The following is a 19,861-nucleotide window of genomic DNA, read 5'->3' as shown; positions in this document are numbered from 1 at the left end:
ATTTATTATCTTTCCCTTACCCAATTTCAATCTTTAAGGAATTATTTTATTTAATGAACTTTTGTAATTTTATCACTTGACCAGTTCTGTTTTTCAAGGTGTTATTTTCTTAAGTATTTTTTGTGCTTCCCTTTTGTTAATTGCCTTTTCTTATTTTCCTTCCCTTGCTCTCATTTCTCTTCTCAGTTTTTTCTCTACCACTCTTATTTGATGTTGAATAGCATTTTTAAGCTCTTCTATGAATTCTTGTTAGATTTTTATCTAATTCACTTTTTTTTCTTGGAGATTTTGCTTGTAGCTATTTTTACAACTGAGTTTGTGTCTTGATCTTCCTGATTACTATAGTAGCTTTTTGTGGTGAGGTTTTTGTTGTTGTTTTTATAGTTTCCTTATTTTTTCCAGCCTATTACTTAACTTTGAACTTTAGGTTAAAGTTTACTACGTTCCTGAGATTGGGGGAATTAAAAATATAAGTCACTATCCCAAGCCTTGGCTTTTTTTTGCATTGCTGTTTTCAAAGTTGGTTCTGTGGATTGAAAGATCAGAGAACTTTTGAGATGGTAGCATCCTGGGAGAGATGTGATCATTGGGTCCTGATGTCTTTCTAGCACATACAGTGTTGTTTTTCAGGACCTTTGCTCCCTTGGGACCAGGAGTGACACTGCTCCTCAGGGCACCTTTCTCCTTTGTAAACAGAAGCTCTCCTCTTCACCTTTGAACATGACCCAAAAGTGGGCATCAGCAAGGAAGTGGTCGGTTCTGTGTCCGGTACTGGCGGCAGGGTCCTCTCTGGTCTGTTTTTGACCCATTGCAAGGTTCTCTCATACTCTCTGCCATGAGAGCTCCCAGAGCTTCTGTTGCTACCACCTGGTCCCACCACTGATGCTTGCCACACGGTTCTGGCCAACTTTGTTCTTGGGTCACAGATGTCACTTTGTGACCTCCTAAGTTGTCTTGGTCTGACCTTGTTGACTGCTACTCCAGACTCAATTTGAGGAGCTTTGGAGTGGAATGTTGGGAGAGCCCAGCCAAGTGCCGTCTTAGCCAATGTAGCTCTGCCCCTGCTTTGTTTCTCTAGTGCCAATGATGAGATGAACTTCCCTTCAGTGGTGTTCCTGAGTCGTCATCATTGGGAAAGAGGGACGTTTGCAGAAGCTCCCATTTGTAGGAAATTGTACTCTTGCTTGATCCTCACACAAAGTTTTCTTCACAGTGGTAAACACCATGGTGGATTTATGACTAGCTTAATTTCATTGGTTTATCGAGCAAAATTATCCCTTTTATGACATCTTAAGTGGTTTTGTACATGCACAGACAGTGTAATTTTAATTATGTTCATGCAGGTGAAGTTTTAAGGAGAATCTTGGATATGTAGTTCTTGGAAATCAGATTCTTCAATTTAATAAGCAGTAAACCCCATAGGAGCTTGTGTCCCTGATGTTATTTCTGTTGTGGGACCGTGAAGATCAGATGATCCTTGACAGGACATTGTTTTCAAGAGACTGCCTTTTACTTTCTCTTGTTTTTGTGTTTTTTTTTTTAATTGAAGACACTATTTTTGTACACCTAGATCATTCTCCTGAAGACTATACTGTTGTGGCTTGCTTCACCTTGGGGCCCACAGTGGTGACCTCCCTACAGGAGGGGAGCTGAGAATAAGGAGTCAAGCCACTACTGCCTTATGCCTCCAGCTCAATTTTATTACTGCTTAGTTATTACATATATACTGTTAGGTCTTCCGGGGTAGAACAAAGGATAATGAGGGAATGGGGGTGCAAGCCGGGTATGTTCAGCATCTTGTATTACAGGATAAGGGGGTATGTTAGGGAGGAGGTGATAAAACTCAGCTATGTCTAGTGCCCTTGGTCTGTGGGGCAGAATGTCCAGTTCCCAAGGACTCCGGTGTACCTTATCTCTAAGGGTAGCAAGCCAGCTCTTGAGATTGTCCAGGTGGTGGTTTACTTGGAAATGATTTATGTCATGGCTGTTAGAATAGCCTGTATACCCACACTATGGAAGTGGGAAAACTGGCATGGATATTAGTGCTATTTGTTTTCTTTGGGAAAAATGCCATCTGTGTTCTTTGTCATTGTTTTTGGAATTTCTTTTAGGAAAATGTTCTTTAAAATGATTTCAGCTCCAATTTAGATTCTTGTATTTACTTCATCTCGAGGTCTTCCCAGCCTCATTGTTCATGTTGACATGAATAGATCTTCTTTAGTAAGCTTCTCCAGTTCAATAGGCGTGTTGCTAAGCCATGGGGCTCCAAGGACAGCAAAGCTCTGACCCCACTCTCATGGAACTCGCTGTCTACTAGGGGACACCATACACACCACCATTCACAGACAGAAGGACTTAGGGTCATCTCAGAGGAAGTACTCGGACTGAAACTTGAACGTGGTGATGCAGCGAAGCTCTCCTCTTTGGGAGCTTAAATACCATCTCAGACAGTTCTAAGCTGCTGGACCCTGGTCAAGTCCTTTAACTTCTGCTTGTCTCAGTTTCCTCTTCTGTAAACTGATGCAAAGAAAGAAAGTCCAAGAACCAGTCTAGTATCTCTGCCGAGAAAACCTCTAACAGGATCACAGAGAGTCTGAAAAACAATTGAACAGGAGCAGCTAGGTGGTGCAGTGGATAGAACACTGGCTCTGGAGTCAGGAGTACCTGAGTTCAAATCTGGACTCAGACACTTAATAATTACCTGACTGTGTGGCCTTGGGCAAGCCACTTAACCCCATTGCCTTGCAAAACCTAAAGTATACAGAATTTTCCTCCTTCCTTTCCTCACTTGAAAGAAACCAGGAGGGCTTAGAAGTGGTAGTATTGAAGAGAGGGAGAGCATGGCAGGCCTGGAAGAGAACTCTAGTGATGTTGGAGTTGGGCGCAGGGAACCTCCCCAGTCTCGTGTCCCTGCATCTAAGTAACAAGATGACCTCCATTCAGTGGACTGAACTTGGGAAACTAATTAGGTCATTATCCTGCATTGCTACTGCCCAACCCATTTCTAGAACCGTTTGCCTCCATAAGTATGTGCCACATAACAATTAAGCTCATTTCTTTGTAGTCATATCTCATTTTTGATCAAATGTGGCATTGTTTCCATTTGATCTATTATTCATCTTGCTCCTCAGGAGCTTTAGAGTGTATTCAAAAACCAAATCTACTTTCCAAGAATCAAGATTTATTGTTACTGAAGACATTCAAAAGAATATGCAGATTTTAAAGGTAATACCAAAGAAAGGAGCACCAAACATATTTCAGCTCTTCCTAAGGTGATGACTTGGTAGGAAACCATTTAATTAGAGGTGTATTTTGCAGTTTATCAAATTAATTATGAATGATAATATTACTTTGAAAATGCTGGACCTTTCACTTTTATTTCTTAGCCTTTGGCTTTCAGCACTTAAAACACAGTTTCTGGGACATAGTAAGTGCTTAATATTCATTCATTCATTCATTCATCTGTACATGCTGTCAGGCATTGTGATTGGATTAGCTTGATAGCATGCCAAGCTCTTTGGAGGCCCCTTTTCTCCTTGGTATTTTTTGCTGTTTTGTGGAAGAGTATAACTCATAATCTTCCATCATCTGTGTTGCCTTAACTGCCATGGCAAGGATATATAAATATTTGATGCTAATACAGTGTTTGGCTTTCTCACTTTGATCACTTATGCACCCAATAAGCTTTCTAGGGAAAAAGATAAATGAGTCCATGTCTTCACTTCTATCCATTTCCAATTTTCTGAGTCTACAGATATTAGGTTGAATTGGAGCACAGTGTTGTCTTACATCTTTGTCTTCTTTTCTAATCTGTTGCTTGTTTTTACTTTTGCTTAACTAGTTTATGATTTAACAGCACATCTACCTGATCTACTCATTATGTTTATAATATTTTTCCTTTTAAAAGTTTTCATTTTTTATATAATCAGTACTTTTTATATCTAGTACTAAAATTCTGTTTAGAATCAATAAAAAATTGTGATACATCTTTTTAAAGGGAAAATCATGATTTTTAAAATGATATAGAATTAATTGAGCAATAATTTTCTATATTGCAGAAAGTGAAGGAGAAAGAGTCTGCCTTATGGGAAGCAGAACAAAATGTTCTGTCAAGAGACAGAGTAATCAATGAACTCAGACTCCGACTGCCTGCGACAGCAGAACGAGAGCGACTCTTGGCTGAGCTGAGTAAAAATGAGGAAGATCCAGAGAGCCAGCGGGCTTTGAAGGTTGCTCACCAGACCATCGCCAACATGCAAGCAAGATTAGATCAAAAGGAGGAGGTCTTAAAGAAGTACCAACATCTTCTAGAAAATGCCAGAGAGGTAGTGCCTGGCATTTTTGTGATAGGCTTTTTGATCATCTTCTTTATGTTCAATATTCAATACCATTCTTCTGGTGAATAAGAATTTTCTTTATAATTTCAAAAAGTCCATTTTAGGAATAATGGCTTCTCTGTGTCTGCTCAGCAAAACTGACCAGTTTGTGTTTATGAAAATTGCTTTTATATCAACATACCCAGAGATAAGATGATAGAATAAGCCCATTTGTGCTTATGAGAAAATGAGTGAGTAGGTGAACAAAGAAGGAAAAAAATAAGAATAAATTTAGGTAGACGAGTACTCATAGTTTCCTGACAATCTTGTGAGGGAAAATGTTGAATGTTTAAAAATTTCCTAGAAAATATGAAAGACTTTAGAAGTCTTTAAAAGTATATATATATATATTTTTAATACTAGGGAGAAGGCCCATGTACCACATAGGGACACACTGACCCCTGAGGCCTGGCACGCCACCTTTCCCTTCTCAAAAGAACTCAATTATGTACAAATACACATTCCTCCTCCTAGAGATTTAGAACCTGTTATTTTCCTTTGAACTTTGTTGAGTTTAGTAGGTGCTTCTCATCCTACAGACATCCATGCTAGGAATATGTCCTCAGTCCTGGAGAGTGTGGCTAGTGGGTTCTATCTACTCTTGTATTTCTTGTGTCTTACATGGTGTCTGCTACAGAGATGGTGCTCAATCCATCACCTGCTGTTTAGTAGTTTTAGTTTATCTCTAAAATCTTGGGCCTGGGTCCAACTCTTTTTTTTTTTCCTCTCAAGGCAATGGGGTTAAGTGACTTGCCCAAGGCCACACGGCTAGGTAATTATTAAATGTCTGAGGCTGAGTTTGAACTCAGATACTCCTAACTCCAAGGCCAGTGCTCTATCTACTGTACCATTAACCACCCCCTCTGGGTCCAACTCTTAAGGGGGTGACCATCACAGTCCACCCCATCTCTTAAACAGCAAAGCTGAGGAGTGGGGTGCTAGTAAAAGAATAAAATTTTAATGATTGCAAAATATTTATTTTCCCCTATATTTGAGTTATGTGATATATAAAACAGTCTTCAGAGGTAAAGGAACTCTGATTTGATGTTTAAACAGGAACAGAGAGAAATTATCAAGAAGCACGAAGAAGATGTTTTCATTCTTCATCAAAAATTAGATCTACAGGCTGACAATTCACTTAGTGAATTCAAAAAAACAGCCATGGTAAGAGCCTTATCAATTTTTTTCTGCATTTATTCAGCAATTTTATTTTTAAGTGCTTGTATAAATTTAAAAATTGCTTTCCTTCCTATTTGTTTTTTTTTTTTTACAAGACAGTGGGATTAAGTGACTTGCCCAGGGTCATACAACTAAGCAATTAAGTGCCTGAGACTGAATTTGAACTCAGGTCCTCCTGACTTCAGGGCCAGTGCTCCATTCACTGCACCACCTAGCTGCCCCCCATCTATTTGTTTTAATAGGGACAGTATCATAAGTAAATTACACACAATAAATAAGCTTACTCTTTCAGATTCTGATATTCAGAACATTGCTAGGTATAGAAAAGACATGGCTACTGATTAGTAGTCTTTTCCCCAAAAATCAATTTTTAAAAAAGTGGTTCCATTTCAACCACTAGTTGAAATTTTTGGTCTGGACCTAAGTTTTCCCAGGCAGAAGCTTCTGTCTACCAAATAGAGAGGTCAGTGCCTGCTCTGCAGCTTTGTCTCTTTGGAGAATTGAAGTGTTGAGACATTAGGAAGAGAATCAGGGTTCAAATCCAGACTCTCCTGAGGCCCAGAGTTTCTCTGGCCCCTCTGTCAACAACATGGGAAAACAGAGAAGAGGGGAAATCTGATCTGTGGAAGGGTCTCTGAGCAATCTTTGTTTACTCAGAAATGTATAAAATCATGACAGTTCGTCCAGAATCATAAAAGAACTGACTTTTGAACAGTGCTTTGACATGAAACAACAAAATTAAAGTCTCTCCTTCCCCACCCATGATAACTGTAAGAACTGTAAGAGGTAAACCTACCCTACTTCCCACCTTCCTTTGGTGTGGGCAATTGTGACCCAAAGGTGGGGAGTCACTCGCTTGGGCAGCCAGTGAGAAGGTGATGGAGCAGGACCCAGAGCTCCTGCCAGGAGATGAAAAAGTGTGTGAGTTGCCTGTTTCTTAGGGGTGACAGTGACTTTTTGGTTATGGTCAGTCATTATAAGTTTCTTGACTTTGATGTTCCCTTTGATGTTCATTAGAAGTATTTTAGAATATAGTGAACTTTTAGTTTTCAATCACTTTTAAATAAAGGTTTTTTGGTTTTTTACTATTTCAAATGAAAACATTAGTTTTGTCACTCTTATTTTTCTAAGTTTAAAAAAGACCTTGAAATGTAAAATATAAACAAAGGATTTCCTTAAATGAAAATTTAAAAATATTGCTATTTGCAAAATAAAGCATAAATAACTTCCTTAAACTAAAATGTAAAACAATTTGCTATCTGAAATGTAAAGTATAAATAGATAGCATCCTTAAACTGAAAATCTATAGGCAAGGTTGTCCAGATCTTCCCCTCTCCCATAACTGTTTTCTGCCTAGGGAAAAGGCAATGCACGTGGGAAGAAATTACATCTCTTATGGTCCAAATCTTTCCTTTTTTCTCTTAAAAACTTTTTCTACTTAGACATCATCACATTTAAAATGTAAAAACAAACATTTTTTGTTCACACATTTCATATATATATGTGTATATATATGAAATGTGGTTATGCATATACATATTTGCTTTGATCTGTGATAAGTTCATCATGTCTCTCTTGACGTAGATAGCATGTTTCATCCCGAATCATGAGAATGCAAATTGTAGTTGGTCATTGTGCTGATCATTTCATATTTACAACATTGTTATTATATAAGTTATTCTCATTTGACTCACTTTACCTTGTGTAAGTTCTCTTAAGTGTTCCTGGGTTTCTCTGAAATCATCCCTTTACACCATTTCTTACAGTACAGCGCTATTCCATCACACTCAAAGACCATATGTTCAGGTGTTTCCTAATGGATGTCCACTTCCTCAGTTTACAATACTTTGCCACCATGAAAAGAGTTGCTACAATGTTTTTGTGCATAGGATACCTTTTTTTTAAATCTCTTTGGGTTCTTTTTAGACCCTGATAGTGTTATTACTGAATCAGAGAATATGACCAGTTTTGGGAGCCATAGTTCAAAATTTTCTTTGTAGAATGGCCAGGCCAGTTTACATCTCCACCAGTAGCCCACTCCAGCTTTGTTGGTTTCCTTTTTTGACAACTTGACCAATTGAATGTGTTAAGATGATACTTCAGAGTTATTTTAATTTGCATGTCTCTTATTAATGATTTAGAACATTTTTATGGTCATTGATAGCTTATATTTCTTCCTCTGACATCTGTTTATTTACATCTTTGACCACTTATCAATAGAAAGTGACTCTTATAAATTTGACTCAATTTCCCATATATTTTTTCCTTAATTTCTAATCCTATCCAGTTTACTGAGTTTAACTGCAAATTTCTTGGCATGTACAGTGAAAAAGAAATTACACAGGTCTCTGTGGTTCTGATTGATACAAAAAAACCCCAAAACTAGACAGCTATCATGAGAAACTAGGTTTTTTTTGAACCTGAAATCAGAAAAGACTGTATTTACTAGGTCTTTGTATAAGAGTCAAGTAACTTGAACACTGTCTTCTAGCTGTGGTTTTATAAAGGACACAGAACTGTTGTTGACATGGATGTTTCTCATATTGCCTTTCTTTTAAAATTAAAGACATAATTTTAAGTTTTATCTTTTAATTCAGTTGTTTTCATACCACCACTTGCCCATCCTTTTGACTCCTACTGACTCCAGGTGATGGCTTTAAATGCTCTTTTCTTTACTCTCACCCACCCACACTAACCACCCACATGAGGCAGAGAAGTGCCACCTACCAAGAGATAAATAAACGCATTGTCTGTGTCTCAAGTACAAGCGTTCCCTTTTGCATCTATCATCTAAACTCCCTCAGCTTCACTGCACCTTCAGAATGTAGAACAGGTGGCAGAACAGGATAATTCTCTTTCTTCACTTTTGACCAAAATGAAGTCTGAAGTTCAGATTCAGAAGGAAGCCAATACAAGAGCTCCAACGGCTACCATGAAAAATTTAGTAGAATGGCTCAGGAGCCAGGTAGCCTTGAAAGAGAAACAGCAGAAGGTAAGTATCCAGTATTGCAGTAGAAATGCAAGAGACCCTGCCATGCACTGTTGCTGTGAGTATTTACATAGTTTAGCATTTTATTTCAGTTAAAAAGAGATTCTTGATTACGTGTGTAACTAACTCTGGAAAATATGGCTTTTTCCAAGAATGCCCTTCAATTTACCTTATGAAAATCTGTTATGCCTTGTGTGAGAACATTGCATGTACTTAGTAAACTGTGAAGGGAGAAGAGGTATACCAGAATGGCTGTGCAGTTTTTTCTTGATGAGTTCAGGACCCTAGATTGTCTCCCTTTTCTTGATATCATCTTCTCCCTAGGTTTTCCTCATGGGGTTGCTGTATTCACCAGAGAGTGGTGTAACCGGCATTCACCAGGTTCTTCTTATCTTGACCTTTATCAGTTTATTTAGGTCTTCACAATTTTCTTTAAATCTTTAATATTCAGCACTAAAAATAAAAACAAAACTTTTATGCATTTTTGAATATTGAAGACAAATTAGATATATGTCTCTGCTCCTGGAAATTGAGGAAAAGAGCTTAGGGTGTAGTTTGAGTGCCCACAAAGTATACCTAAAGAGGGGAAAAAAAATGTCTATGACCATTTTGATGTTTTGGCAACTGTTTTTAAATGTGATCAATCACATTCTAAACATTATATATAAAATTCATCTCAAAACTAAAATGTAGCATATTCTGCTCTGTGTAATAGTATTTGCTATTGAGTCACCCTACGGATAATAATGCACAGCAAATCTACAATTCTTTGATAAAAATGAATGATGAAAATTCAGGTGATTGTGTTTGAATAATTTGTAAAATAAAATTAAAGCATGTGTTATTGTGGTTTTGCATCATACCTGAAAATGACTATAATTTTCCATATTTCATAGGAGTTAATGAAGCAGCCTTCTGTACCAGTTGCCACCAGCAAACATTTCCTGCGTCTGGCAGAGATGGAGCAGACGGTGGCAGAACAGGATAATTCTCTTTGCTCACTTTTGACCAAAATGAAGAAAATGTCACATGAAATTGACATCCAAAAACAAATCACTTCAACAAAAGTCAAAGAATTTGAAAGCATCCGAAGCCAGTAAGTATGATAAAACAGTTGGGATTACCATTGAAATGGACACTGGGACAGATGTTAGATGGTCTAATGTCCTGGCTTTAGCCAGTTACTGACCAACTGATTTCCTGAAAAACAAATTTTTATTGATTTTCTTCTTTTTTCCATCACCTATATTTATCCTCTTTCCTTCTCACAGAGAATCATCCATTAGAACAAAGAATTGTTTTTTTAAAATAAGGAAAAGAGTAAAGAAGTCAGTAAAGCCAGTATAAAGAAAAAATCTCTAGTATATGCAAATCACCCCACCTATACTTGGGCTGAATCTCCTCTCTCTTTCTTGTTAGCCATCTGACCTTGGACAGCTCACAAAACCAGAAGGAGAGATGAATAATTCCTGGGCCTTCTTCTGAGGCTTATTGTGAGATGGTATATGTGATGACCCTTTGAAAATTAAAATATATCTAAGTGTTAAATGCTATCATTGCTATTACTACAATATTGTTAGGAGTAGACAGATGTTTTCAGAGCAGTGTAATAGAAATTTTGAGGGAATACTTTCTGAATCTAGATTAAAAAAAAAATCTACTCCCAAAGAAATTTAACTGTTCTTTAAATCATAATGATATTAAGCTAATCCAGGCCCCAGGATGATTATTAAGGTCATGTATTCTGCTTTGATTAACAAATTGTGATTTTTTTTTTAAGGAACTTTTTCTCCCTAACAAAAATAGACTTTAATGTAATTAATGGTGTGATCTTCCAGCATAAAGGCTTTATTTTTAAGAGCTATAGAATATTTTTAACTATGTAAAGTGATTCTGAATAAGGTCACTTTGTGGGTATTTTAATTGTTATTTTTAAAAATAATGCATGACTATTTAAATAGTAATCATCTATTTGGATTTAGTCTTGTGCATTATTTATGCCTGCTAGGTAAAATAAATGTTTTGTACTTTAAGATTCTTCTCATTTCCATTTAAAATACTTCATTCAAATTCTACTAAATCTTCATATTTATATTAGCAGTAAAAAGAGTTCAATATGATGTATATTAGCACATTCATCGGACTTTTGACATTTATTCTTTGAATTTGTTGTATAGATAATCAGAATGTATCAAATGAAAGTTAGTTCTGTTCCCCTTCTCCCCACCTCACACGAATCAGGTTTTAGTGTTCTGAATAATTGTCTAAATAATTGCCTTTGTATTCCCTTTATATATTTTGTATACTTTTAGCTAGGCCTGTTTGTGCATATGAAAATTAAATACAATCAAAATGATTTATTTCCTTTTCATTTACATAGTGAGGAACCAAAATACATTAATTCTACTGATTCCCAACTGCCTAACAAGCTTGTTAGATATATTGCTTCTATTGCCAGATATATTACTTCTGTTCGATTGCAGTAACCACTTGTTTAATTTGGTAATATAGTCTTTGGAAATTAAAACTTTAACAGTTTATTACTTGACAATATCATCCTATTTTCTCCATTGTTAATAAATCTCATCATAATTTAATAAAGATTTTAGTATTTTGTCATTGGAGCAATGTCATCATTCAAACTGAATTTAATTGTTGATGCTTATGAGAATGTTGGTATGGTCTTCATTTCTCATGGACTATATCTGTGATTATCAATGAGTCCAAAAGTGCTTGGTGTTAGACTTTTCCAGAGTGAGCCCGTGAGTTTGGAGGCACAGATCTCCCTCACTTAGCCAGGTTGCTGAAGAAGGATTTCCTGGGGCAGGGCAGAATTCTTGTATTTATTGTTCCATTCTCAGTTTGGAAACTTGTGCTACCAGGCCTTTCCCTTCTCCATCTGTGACATATTCAAAGAGGCTTTCTGTCTGATTAAACAGCATATATCTAGAAAATGTTCATTCTAGCAAAATCAAGATAATTTGAGCATTCCATTAAATACATTCTTGTTTTTTTGTCCTAGTCTTGAAGAAAATCATGCAGAGGTTGTAAAAAAACTGCAAGCAGAGATAGAAGACTTAAAATATTCTCTGTCCCAGGCCGAGAAGGAGCTGCAGTACTACAAGTCTGAAGTGCAGATTCAGAAGGAAGCCAATACAAGAGCTCCAACGGCTACCATGAAAAATTTAGTAGAACGGCTCAAGAACCAGGTAGCCTTGAAAGAGAAACAGCAGAAGGTAAGTATCCAGTATTGCAGTAGAAATGCAAGAGACCCTGCCATGCGCTGTTGCTGTGAGTATTTACATAGTTTAGCATTTTATTTCAGTTAAAAAGAGATTCTTGATTACGTGTGTAACTAACTCTGGAAAATATGGCTTTTTCCAAGAATGCCCTTCAATTTACCTTATGAAAATCTGTTATGCCTTGTGTGAGAACATTGCATGTACTTAGTAAACTGTGAAGGGAGAAGAGGTATACCAGAATGGCTGTGCAGTTTTTTCTTGATGAGTTCAGGACCCTAGATTGTCCCCCTCTTCTTGATACCATCTTCTCCCCAAGTTTTCTCAGCATTTCTCTCTTGATCCATCTCCTACTTGTTGCCTGACCATTCCTTCTAAATCTCTCTTGCTGGATCTTCATCCAAGTCATGCTTATTCAATGATTGGGCGTGCCCCAAGACCCCTTTCCCTTCCCCTTCCTCCTCCCCCTCCTCTTCCCCTCCCCTTCCCCTCCTTTCCTCTTTCTTCTCCTCCTCTCCCCTTCCCCTTCCCTTTCCCCTTTCTTTATATACATAGAGCTGGTCCTATAGAAACAAGCACATGTTGAAAGTCTCATTGAGTTGGCTTCAAGGACATCCTGAAGGAAGCCTTGAAGGTGGCAGGATCCCAGAGAGAGAACCAGACCATGGAGTCTAACCACCTTTTTCTACATGAGACAACAGGGTGTTCTAAGTGTGTTCCAAGCCAGGACTAGAATCCAGGTCCTTGACCCCAAGTGCAGAGAGGTCACCCCGCTCCATCTTCTCCAGCATGAGGGGTCCACTTCTGTTGAGTGCTCCAGTGCTCAGCTCTTTGTCCCTACCTCAAATAAGAGAACAGTCTCATGAACATCTTCTTAATCTTTCGGTTTCTCCATAGCTTCTGTAGCATTATTTTTGTAAACTCCTTTTCCAAAGATTTCCTCATAAAAAAAAAAGACAAAAAGCTTAAGACCATCCCATAAGAAAGAAGACCACTGCCCACATTCTGTCTTCCATGTTGTCATCTTCTGGACTCCTGGGTCGGGGTAGCTCCTGTGGCACAAGGACATTGCAGGGACGGCTCAGGGAGAGGCGCTTCTCCCTCCAGGATCAGAGCTGTCAAAATGCTGAAATAGATACCGATGTGCATCTGGATGGACATCTGCTTGACTAAAAGCTTGAGTCCTCATAGATCAGATTAGAATTCATTTCTTCTGTGGGTGCATGCTTTTATTTGGCAACTTTTCTTCTCCTTTTTTCTGAAATGCCTTTTTTCTGGCCTCAACTTTCCCTAGGCCCTCAGTCGAGCCCTTTTGGAGCTCCGGGCGGAGATGACGGCTGCTGCCGAAGAGCGCATCATTCTTTCCACCTCCCAGAAAGAGGCAAATCTCAATGTTCAACAGGTAGTGGATCGCCACACCAGAGACCTCCAGGTGAGCCCCCATGACTTACTTTTTTATTTTTGAACTAAGAATTGAGTTTATTTCAGCATGTAGACAAGTTAAGCCCACGAATGTGGTGGAATGCATACATTTGATTGCACATTTTTAATGGTAGAAAATTTCATTCTCTGTGGCAAAAGAGAAAGATGGGGGTGGGGTCTAGGGCTTATAGGATGCTCACACGATTGGTAAATGGAAAGAGACCATTTTCCATAGGCATAGTTCTGTATGGACATACCTTGACCAAAAAAAAAAATATCTGTGCAGAGGGCAATGTCTCTCGTGAGCCAGCTGCCTCAGCTGCCTCACAGGTGAGAGTAGGGGGCAGCCCCTGGCACTGACCCTGGCGGGGCCGTCGGATTCTGGTCTTACTTCCCCCAAGACAAGGAGGGGATTCCTTTTACCTCTGACCAGAATCCTCCCAGGAAAGGATTTGCTTCCTGACAGCCTATTAAACCTTCATTAATACTCACATGTTAGAAATGCAGTTTTGATCTGTTGATAATTTAGCAAATCATTCTTTTTTTTTTTTTGATGATTGTTTTTCCCCAGGAGGTCTGGCCACTAAAGAGTTTCCAGATCTTTCTCTGCAGAGGTTGGGGAGGCATGGGCATGAGACATAAGATCAAACTGGTTCAATACATTGATTCATTTTGCTGAGTATTTTTCTTTATGAGATTGCTTTCTGGGAAAGGGTGTAGACAAGAGCTAGATATGATGGCAAATGTAGATGATGTAAAAACAAAAGCTCAATAAAAAGTCATTGAAACAGTAGCCCAGTAGTTGATAAATTCAGGACCATAATTAGCTATAGATGATCTCCCTTTTTGACAAGGAATGCTAGGAAAACTGGAAAACAGTTTGACAAATTATTTTAGACTGACAGCAAGTATAAGTCATGGGAAGTACAAGAAGTGGAGGTACTACCTGAAAATAAAAGGTGACTTCATTTAAAAAAATTTTGCTTAACTGAAATTGAGAAAAAGAATAAAAAGAAACTGTTGAATGGGGAAAATATTTGCATTAGGTATCCCTGATTTAAGTTCAGTATATAAGCTTTATAGGACACTGACACAAATACAAAAGAGATTTACCCCACTGCTGGAAGAAATCATCTCACTATTCTATATTGGCTTAACATGATGGAAGCAAAAGTGAGGAAGCAGTTTGTACCTTCGACCCAGCAGTGTCCCTAATGCACAGATGATCCATGGTAGTTCAAGAGAGAAACCTAATTCAGTGTAACAGAATATTCATTACGGCTCTCTATATGTTAGCAAAGAGCTTGAAAGAAAGTAGACCTAGCTCCAAAATTGGGGGGAGGGGTGACTGAAAAAAAGTGCAGGATGTAAAACCAATTGTTTATTATCATGTGAAAAGCCATGATGAGTATCAGGAATTTAGGAATATGGAACATTTTTATAAATTAATCCAGTGAAATAAGAAAAATTCAAAGGACACACATACATATGTGAAATATAATGTAATACAATAGCTACAATAGTGTGAAATAAGACTATCACAATGAAACCAAAGCCTTATGATACAAAAATTAGTGATAGTCCTGGGAAATAGATGGTGACATTTATTTCCTAAAAGGCAAGAGACTGAAGGGCAGGATGTTGTATATATTGTCAGAGATGGTTGTTATCTCAAGTACCTTTGTTCAGTTTTCCATTGTTACTAGAAAAGGTTCAGTTTGGGATGAAAATGAAGGCTTGTTATAAAAAATAGAATTTATCAACAACTTATTTTGTAAAGAAAAAAGCTGTATGTGTATATTATATTCTAAAATATATATTATATATTATAAAATATACATTATAAAACATAATACATATTATATAATATTTTACATAATATATAACATATTTTATTAAAAATATATTTTATATATGTTATTTATGTGTATAACTTTTAAACAGAATGTTTCCTTTTCCCTTCCTTGTAAGGTTCAAATTGAAGATTTAAGTGAAAATCTTCTAAAATGTAAAGAAGCGCTTAAAATAAGTAAAAGCAGAGAGGATGTTCTGAATAGCCAGCTGGATGAGTTAAAAAATGAAATGCAGAAAAAACAGAAAGCTTATAATAAAATTCTTAGAGAGAAAGAAGAATTAGAAAAAGAAAATGAAGAACTGAAAAAGCGAATTAAAAGGTTAACCTGTGGATTACAGGTATCGTATTTTAGCCCTTGATTTGCCATTTGTTTGGGAGTAGAACAATGTATATGTGGATACATTTTACTTCATTCTGCCTTATTGAATCTTTATCTATTTAATAAAACTGATTATCAGATCAGTTTGGTTAAAATAGCTATCCATTAAGTGACTTTTGGAATCAATAAGAGCATACTCTACCTTTTTCTTACTGAAGTCCAGAAAATTGTACTTGGTTGTACACATACATTGTATAATACTATTTGAAAAGTATTTTTATTAGATGTAAAAACCCTTCAAAACAGTTCTCACAATAAGAAAAGTTCCTTGTACATTTTGTTTCAGTTGGTTAAAATGCAAAGATATACTTTAACTTTTCAGAGCAAGCCTCCTGCAGATAACAAACAGAGTGTGATAGATGAACTCCAGAAGAAAATTAAAAATTTAGAAAGTCAACTGGAAAAATTTAATGAAGAAAAAGAAGCAAAAGAAAAGGTATGTAAAATAATAGTTCACCATCATTGTTCCAGTGTTCCTAGATGTTTCTTGATTAACCAAATTGCTCTATCAGCTACATTTTCAAACCTGTCCTAGGCTCTTTGTGGAATATAAAAATGTGCAAGACTTGTCCCTTACTCAGGGTAGCTTAGGACTAGTTGGGGAGACTCCATCATCAGATAAGAGACAGAAAACTCAGCCTTGTTATGTGACTTATGGTCTGGAACACTCAAACCAGTGGCATGCTGGGCTTTTAAGGATCGGAGATTTCCCAGTGGTCAGTCGATAAATCTTTATTAAATGCCTCCCAGGTGCAGGCACTGCTCTTCGTCCTGGAGATGCAAAAGGAGGCCATGGAAAGTGTCTCGCTTCAAGACTATGTGACAGCATGCAAACAGAGAGGTTCATCGCCTCTGTATGGATAAATGTTGCTATTTCATTGCTTCCGACTGTTCATGATCTTATTGAAGGCGGTTTTGGCAGGGATAGTGGAGGGTTTGTCACTGCCTTCTCCAGCTCATTTTACAGATGAGGAAACTGAGGCAGACAGGGCTAGGAGACTGGTCCAGGGTCACAGAGCCTGGTATGTGTCTTCCTGACTTCAGGAACCAGCTCTCTCTAGAAAAGACTAATTCTGGAAGGTTCTAAAATTAAAAGGGATTAGGAAAGAAGAAAGGATTTTATTTGAGATTTAAAGGAAGCCAGTGGATGGAAATGAGGAGGGACAGAATTTCAGACATGGAGGACCATCAGAGAAAGTGCCCACAGCTGAGAGGTCAGAAACAGACAAGTGTCACTGGATCAAAGACTATGTATTGGGGAAGAAACTGAAAGAAGACTGGGAAAGGTAGGGGGAGTGGGGCGAGGGAGGGTTGGGAGGGCTGTGAAGGACAAATTGAGCATTTCGTCTTTGCGCCTCAGGGGCCATGGGCAGATCCTGGGGCCTGCTGGGTGTCAGAGTGGCATGGGCCAGCCTGCCTGATATAATGGAGCATAGGCAGGAGAGGGGACACAGATTCCAGCTTTGCCTCTCGCTCACTGTTAACCTTCTGCACCTCCCTTGACCCATTTGGTTCTCAGGTTCCTCATCTCTAAAATGAGGGGTTTAGACTAGTTCATCTTGGAGGTTCCTTCAGCCCTAATGGTCTGCCAGCAACATAATACTCATAAGGTAGTGAACAGTAACATTATGAGCTCACATTCCTTGTCACCAAGTCATATGGCTATCTCTGTTTTACAGATGGGGAAACAGAGACTCGTGATGTGAATTATCTCATGGTCTTGTTATCTCATGAATCAAAAATGAGATCAGATCTGACTCTTGAGTCCCAAACTTTTCCCACTATTTTAATTTTTCTTACAGACCTTCCACTGGAGAAATAGAGATTGTGTTGGAATCAGGAGAATAGTTTATGAAAGGTCTTAACAGTCAGGCCGAGAAGATTAATCAGACGAGGCATGCTCTAAGTATGGTTGTTAGGTTGGAAATGCCTATGGGATAAGAGAGGAAGGGGGAATCACAATAATCCCAGTTTATCTGTATGAGGCTCTGGTTTGGGGCGGCAGCAATGTGAATGGAAAGGATGAGCAGATCTTAGAGATGTGTAAAAGGAAGAAATGGCAGACCTTGATTATTCGAGGGGGATTGCAAAGGGGGGAAAAGAGGTGTAGCATTGTATATTAAGATATTCTTAGTTGAGAACTTTAGGAGCTAGAAGGAGGAAGCTTGGTGGAGTGAGTGTGTTTAGGTAAAGACAAACAGGTAGAAATCGAAATGCTACCAGCTTTGCGGTACACTGCATTGGAGAAGAGAGGAATAGGTGAGTTTGGGAAACAGATCCTAAGCCTGGCGAATTTGCTGTATAGCAGCGATAAGGGACTTGCTGACAGAGTTCATTTTCTGTCAAAAACAAAACAACTGACAATTTTCTGACATGCCTTAATGATAACATCTTTCTTTCTTCTGGATCTGCTTCTTATCAATGGGGAAGAACTGGTTGATGGGTTGGGAATGAAGGGAACTTTGGGAGAAGCATCTGATTCATCTCAGTGGAAAAGAAGAGGAAGCAGACTCGTTTAATATGCATCATGGATTTGGAGGGGAGGATGGGGAGGATTTTAAGGACTAAAATTCTATAGGGGATGTCATGTAGGAATAGGATATCTTCAAGAATGAAATTCTGAAGTTGCTAAGAGAAATAATTCCAGTGAGGAAGATAAAGCTGATTTGCTTGAACAGATAAGTGGCGACGCACTAACCAACCAGGAGTTTAAAAGTAGTTGTTTGCAAGGTGGAAGAAGAAAGGAGAGGAAATAGGATGGATTCAAAATTATGGTGTGATTTTACTCTGCAGCTCTGAATGGGGGAAAGGGAAGGAAAATAAGAAAAACAAAAAGGCACTGTGCATTTCCTGCTGTCATGGGGGAAGGCACAAGATCTTGGGCAGGGATGGAGCCGATCAGAACAGCTGCTTTTTACTTTGCCCAATGAAATATTTTTGTGTAAGAAAGTATAGATCCAAAAAAAAAAGAAAAAAAAAGTATAGATCCAGAAGGGTTCCTAGAGATGATGACCCAGGGTGGGGGGGGGTCGGGAGCATTTCCATCACCTGAACCAGGCAGGTTCCATACTTGGATTCTGAAAGAGCAGCCCAAGAGATAGAGGTGCACGCTCAATCGTGGTCAGCCACCTTCAGAAGGTCATGAGGTCTGCTGCAGCACTGAAAGACCAATGTTGTCTTAGATGTTATAAACACACACACACACACACACACACACACACACACACACACACACACACACACACATTGATTAACCAAGATTTTCTAGCTATCAGCACATTTGTTGTCTGCTAAGTACTCACATCTGTGCTAGCTATGGAGTAGATTAAAGTGGTACCTTCGTGTCGTAGTTTTTTGTCAGCCTTGTAACATGTAAATAAGAGCCATTACTATTCTTTTTGTGCCTTTACAGAACTGTCAAGAAGAATTAATTCGGTGGGAAGAAGGTAAAAAATGGCAAACTAAAACTCAAGGGATGCGAAACAAATTGAAAGAAAAAGAAAAAGAAGTGGATACTCTCACCAAGCAGGTGAATACTTTGAAAGAGCTTTTGGCAAAGTAAGTTTAAATTGATTTCTGTGTACCTTGTTACATAAAAAAAGAAAATATCTAATGAATTTAAAGCAGGATAGCCTTATTATATCTAAAAGTAGACATAATCTGTATCATTGGTTCCAAATGTAATCTATAGCTTGGTTCATCTTTTTTTTTTTTTAAGAATTACATGAGTAGGGGCAGCTAGGTGACGTGGTAGATAGAACACCAGCCCTGGAGTCAGGAGGACCTGAGTTTAAATGTGACCTCAGACACTTAATAATTACCTAGCTGCATGACCTTGGGCAAGTTACTTAACCTCATATTGCTTTAAATAAATAAAAATTTTTAAATAAGAATTACATGAATAGTGTTCCTGGTGTTTATTAAATTCATTCAAATCAAATATGACCTTTGATATATTCCAAGTATGTGTATTAAATATGTTGATAAATATGTATATAGATGAGGAAATCTAATAAGAGTAATAAATTACATGTTAAATTCCACAGATCGGATAAAGACAAAATCGCATTACAAAAGAAACTAAAATCAAGTGGTGTGACTGCCGATCGTGTTATGGGAATTCATACTTCAGATTTAGAAAAAGAATTAGAAGAACTTAAAAAAGCCAACATTGAACTAGAAAATGAAATAGGTTATATGAGGTAAACTGTTTTTTTAAATTATTTTTTTAATCTTCCAATTACATGCAAGGGTAGTTTACAACAATCATTCATCTGCAAGTTTACTTCTAGAATTTTTCTGCCATCCTCCCCGAGGTGAGTCATTTTAAAGAAGTCTGGTATTAGGGCGGCTAGGTGGCGCAGTGGATAAAGCACTGGCCCTGGAGTCAGGAGTACCTGAGTTCAAATCTGGTCTCAGACA

General features: G+C 37.9%; 1 protein-coding gene across 3 annotated transcripts in view; it reads left to right on the top strand.

Annotated features, from left to right (window-relative positions):
• Positions 1-19,861, top strand: part of CEP290 (centrosomal protein 290) — a 93,602-nt gene that overhangs the window by 55,119 nt on the left and 18,622 nt on the right. For all 3 annotated transcript variants that reach the window (XM_074226537.1, XM_074226536.1, XM_074226538.1), the window contains 9 exons: positions 4,059-4,325; positions 5,433-5,540; positions 9,441-9,640; positions 11,567-11,780; positions 13,078-13,215; positions 15,177-15,398; positions 15,762-15,875; positions 18,852-18,997; positions 19,486-19,641. In XM_074226537.1, the coding sequence (XP_074082638.1) occupies positions 4,059-4,325; positions 5,433-5,540; positions 9,441-9,640; positions 11,567-11,780; positions 13,078-13,215; positions 15,177-15,398; positions 15,762-15,875; positions 18,852-18,997; positions 19,486-19,641 (1,565 nt within the window). The remainder of the gene's footprint in view (positions 1-4,058; positions 4,326-5,432; positions 5,541-9,440; positions 9,641-11,566; positions 11,781-13,077; positions 13,216-15,176; positions 15,399-15,761; positions 15,876-18,851; positions 18,998-19,485; positions 19,642-19,861) is intronic.

This window comes from Macrotis lagotis, chromosome 2 (genome assembly GCF_037893015.1).
Source record: "Macrotis lagotis isolate mMagLag1 chromosome 2, bilby.v1.9.chrom.fasta, whole genome shotgun sequence".
NCBI classification, from domain to species: domain Eukaryota; kingdom Metazoa; phylum Chordata; class Mammalia; order Peramelemorphia; family Peramelidae; genus Macrotis; species Macrotis lagotis.
This window is presented reverse-complemented; position numbering and strand designations above follow the sequence as displayed.